This window comes from Nicotiana sylvestris, chromosome 12 (assembly GCF_000393655.2).
Source record: "Nicotiana sylvestris chromosome 12, ASM39365v2, whole genome shotgun sequence".
In the NCBI taxonomy this organism is placed as follows: Eukaryota; Viridiplantae; Streptophyta; class Magnoliopsida; order Solanales; family Solanaceae; genus Nicotiana; species Nicotiana sylvestris.
The window spans coordinates 105061874-105066824 of record NC_091068.1 but is presented as its reverse complement, the minus strand read 5'-3'; the positions used below and the strand labels follow the sequence as shown (position 1 = coordinate 105066824).

Sequence of the window (4951 nt, the reverse complement as noted above, 5' to 3'; positions counted from 1 at the left end):
CCCCGAGCCCGAATATATAATTAGTTTTGGAATCCGACCTCAATTTGAGGTCTAAATCTCCAAATTTTGTAATTCCTAGTTTCTACCCAAAAATCCCCAATTCTACCATGAAAATCTTTAGATTGGTTGAAATCTTGTAAAATGAAGTGAAATATTGAATGAAATGAGTTAAGAATCACTTACCTATGATTTGGGAAAGAAATGGTCTTTGGAAAATCGCCTAAAGGGTTTCTTGTTTTGAAAATTTTGAGAAATGAGCAAAAATCCCATGTAAGTTAGGTTTTACACAGCTGCAGATGTCACATTTGTGAAATTCGAAAATGCGAGAAAACCATCGCATTTGCGAGGTCTCTTACACTCCTGCTTCCTTCGTAAAAGTGAAGAAATGCTCGTAATTGCGAGCTGATCTGATCGCAAATGTGATCAAATGGTCGCAAATGCGAAGTCAACCTCCCCCTTTTCCCCATCGCAAATGCGAAGGTTTGTTCGCATTTGCGAACTTAGGTTGGCTAGCATTTGCGATGAGAAGCTCGCAAATGCGTCCTCAACAGTAATCGCAAATGCGAAGCTTGACCTCGCATTTGCGAGGTCTGAGGCCTACAACACAGCTGAAGAACACCCACAATTTTTCTAAGTTTCAAATCACGCTATAGCCTATCCGAAACTCACTCGAGCCCTCGGGGCTCCAAACCAAACATGCACACAAGTCTAATAATATCATACAAACTTGCTCGTTTGATCAAATCGCCCAAATAACACATAGAACTACGAATTTAGCACCCAATCACATGAAATTCTTAAGAACACTTTGAAATTCCTATTTTTATAACCGGACGTCCGAATCATGTCAAATCAGTTTCGTTTCTCACCAAATTTCACCGATAAGGTATAAATATTATTTTGGACATATACCGGAATCCGGAACCAAAATATGGACCCGATACTAACAAGATCAAACATTAACCAAATTCTTAAAACCATTTAATATCTAGTCTTTCAATTTTCATCAAATTTCATTTCTCGAGCTAGGGACCTCGGAATTCGATTCCGGACATACGTCAGGTCCCATATATTGATACGAACCTACCAGGACTGTCAAAATACGAGTCCTTGTCTGTTTACTCAAAACGTTGACCGAAGTCAACTAAATCAACTTTTAAAGACAAAAATTATTATTTTCATCAACTTTTAACATAGAAGCTTTCCGAAAATACGTCCGGACTGCGCACACAAATTAAGGAGGAATAAAATGAGGTTCTCAAGGCCTCGGAACACGGAATCGAGTTCTAAAATATAAGATGACGTTTTGGGTCATCACAAGTATGTGATTGAATTATATAGATATTTTTTAAAAGAACAAAAATCTTCAAATAATGAATATTGATTCTATTTAGCCAACTTAATAAAGAAAAAAAATTATATCACACAAAAGTATTGTAATTCCATATCATAAATTTGCTATATTTGCGCATTTGCTTTACTAGCTTAAATAGAGTAGAATAATATGTTGACTTGTACTCAAATATCATGCTACAATATGTTTATCATCAGCCTTAAAAAAACAAATTTTATTTGCTCAATTAGCTAATATGAATTTAATCTTATTATTATTGGAACTCAATCGAATAATATGAAAAATAAAATGAGACTCCATATTGTTAGGTTTAACTATCATATGACGAATTTAATTGGATGAATAGTATTTAAGCTCAACTAATTAATTTGTTCGTAGGAATAAATAAAATGATTGTCATAAAAAATTAATTTAGAATACTAATTTTTTAAAACTATTTTATCCAACTTGAAGAGTATTGTAATGTACTATTGCAAAAAGTATAAAAGTAATTAACATTTCATAGTGAATATTTTAAATATCATAATAGTCCTCCGATCCCTTGCCTCTCCTCCTCCAACAACCAAATAAATCTAATTCATACCTTTATTTAGCCCAAAATCTCCCCATCTCCTGATCTCAATATTAATCACTAGATAATCCCATCGACTATTTATTTTATCAAATTAATATGCTCAATCTTAAAAATAAAACCATTAGATAGAATGAATGGTGCATAAAAGGATACCACCAAATATAACTTCCTAAGATTATGTAATGCCGCACAAGGTCAAGAGACAGAGACCAAAGAATGGTTAAAGGTCAATGCACATTGACACCCTACTTGAAGATGCATAACACAAACATGTCTTATCATTTTTCTCATGATATTATTACAAATGATTTAGCTTCAAAATTCGAATTTTTCCTTGTTTTTTCTTATCACAATCATGAATTCAGACCAATTTGGTCCAGAAACAATGTTTTGTTCCTTTCTTCCAAGGGACATTGTCATCGAAATTCTCTTGAGACTTCCAGTAAAGTCATTGTTGCGCTTCAAATCTGTATCCAAACCCTTTTGTTCTTTAATCAAGAACCCTAATTTCATCTCCAAACACATTGGCAAAACTACCCAAGAAAAGCCACCCCATCTTCTAATCATGGGTCGCCATCACAAAACTCTTGAAGTCAAGGTACGTTTAATTCATTCCCTAAAAAAACCTAGTCATATTCCTCCTCTTCATTTTGACGTACCATTTGGTTTGACCTCTGAAAAGACAAGAATTGTTGGCTCCGCCAATGGCTTAATCTGCTTGAATCTCGTTAACCATAATGGTGTCGCGATTGTTATATGGAATCCAGCCATTAAAACATTCAAGCCAGTTCCGAGATCTCCATATGTTTCAACCCTAGGTAAACTCAGTGTAACCGATCTAGGGTTTGGTTATCACCCAGGGAATGATGACTATATGGTTGTTCGACTCTTGAACGTTGCTACATCGAGGAGGAAGTATGAGGTTGAAGTTTACACGTTGAGCACGAATTCTTGGAGAAAAATAGCAAGTGATGGTCGTGTTTTGTTAGTTATTCTTCCCTTTTGGAAACCAATGGCTCCTGGAATGGTCGTGGTAAAAGGTGTTATTTATTGGGTAGGAGTTGAAGTTAGAAATGAAGAAATGTGTAGTGTCGTGGTTTCTCTTGAAATGAGCATTGACGAGTTGAATTTTATTTCACCACCTATAGAACATCATGGCATTGTGGTTGACCTAAGGGAAGCAATAACATTAAGGCTCTTCAACTTAAACGAATCGTTGGCTTTGATTTATTCTGAAAATCTCGAAAAAGTTGATATATGGATGAATGCAGGATTTGATATATGGATTTTAAATGAAAATGATGTTGAAAGAACTTGGAGTAGAAGGTTTAAAGTTGAACCAAGTCAAGGGTTGTTATTAGAAGCTGGATTTTGGGAGAATTCTAAGGCATTGGTAGCAGAAGAGAGGAAAGACATGTGTTTTGATGTAAATCGAGAATATGTTTATACAAAAGGTGAGACAAAATTATATTTATATGATATTATTAAAGGAGATGTTGAGATTATTGAAAACCATGAGCTTCGAGCCCCATTTCAAGCTTATAGTTATTTGGAGAGCTTGGTGAATGTGAAGGGAGGAGTTAATGTTGCAAAGGAGGTTGATTTGTCAAAGTTATTAGATTTTGACCCTTTACTTCTTTGATTTTCCAAATTTTAGGTTGGGATTTTGAATGAAGTCTAGTTTAATTGGTCAAATAAAGGTTTCAAGGACCTTAGTTTACTGCATAGTTGTATTAAAAAGTATTGTATCTCTCTAGCTGAAAACAGAGAAGGTAATTTAATTGTAATTTTCTTAAGGAGATAGAAATATGTCCTTTGATATATTTGGCTCTCATTTCATTGATACATGATAATGATTATTTGTGATCACTATAAGAAATTGAGGATACGACGACATTTATTTAGTGACTACTGAAATAAATGTCGGAGAAAAAAAGATTTTTTTGACATTTATGACAAAATGTCGTAAAAACCACGACATTTGATATAAATTGCCGTAGACACAATGACATTTGATACTAAATGTCATAAAAAAATAACATTTGATACAAAATATCATAAAAACAATGACATTTGATATAAAATGTCGCCGGAACAATGACATTTTTGAAGAAATATTATAAAAAGTACGACATTTGCTACAAAATATCGTAAAAGCTAGACATTTGATATAAAATATCGTAAAAAAGATGACATTTGGTACAAAATGTAGTAAAAACAACGACATTTGATACAAAATGTAGTAAAAATACGATATTTATATCAAATGTTGTAAAAATATGTTGATACAAATGACAAAAAAATATGACCATACTTTAAATGTCATATATTATTTATCGGTAATTACGAACATTTACATCTACTATTGAAAATTTCTCTAATTTTTTGAATTTTAAATCATTCTTTGTCTAAAAAAAATCATCCTTTATATTTAGTATTTAATTAGTGATAATTACTTACAACATAAACGATTTTTCTTATTGTTGATTAGTATTTTAAAAGGTTCGTTAGGACTAGCTCCTGGCTAAGCATTTGCAACGGCTCAAGTGTAGGGCTTAATTTGTGAGGCTTATACCCTGTACATGTCAGATGACCTTCAGAATAACAATATTATTTCATAGTGTCGAATATTCTACACTTCACATGTTTCTTACCACTGAATAATTTCATCTATTATGTACCAATTAAATATCACCGTAATGCACTTCTAGGCTCTAACGTATAAACACAGTTGAATAAACAACAATACCTTATTTGAAAAATTAGCTTATCTGACTCCTCAACAACTCGTGCAGTTACTCTATCGGAGTTTTGTTTTAATCCTAAACATTTAACATTACATATGCATTGCTAATGTCATAATTAAATCAGTGCAGTATGAACTCGGGTAACGACAAAAAAAGGGGTTTTTGAGTGAATAAGTATGATGAACAAACTATATAGGTAAAAGAAACAACAATCTTTAATGTTGACTTGCTTATCGTTGTGAAAAGAATAATTATACTCTACAATATAGCAGCAGT

At 32.9% G+C, this 4951-nt stretch overlaps 1 protein-coding gene across 1 annotated transcript; it reads left to right on the top strand.

Annotated features, from left to right (window-relative positions):
* The first annotated feature begins 2215 nt into the window (after window positions 1-2215).
* LOC104226870 (F-box/kelch-repeat protein At3g23880-like) lies at window positions 2216-3749 on the top strand. The gene has a single exon (XM_009778962.2). The coding sequence runs from the start codon at window positions 2284-2286 to the stop codon at window positions 3568-3570; it is 1287 nt and encodes a 428-aa protein (XP_009777264.1). The 5' UTR covers window positions 2216-2283; the 3' UTR covers window positions 3571-3749.
* The last annotated feature ends 1202 nt before the right edge of the window (window positions 3750-4951 follow it).

What these genes read in the sequence shown, in the direction of transcription:
- LOC104226870 (XM_009778962.2), top strand. Translation starts at nt 2,284, where the DNA reads ATGAATTCAGACCAATTTGGTCCAGAAACAATGTTTTGTTCCTTTCTT.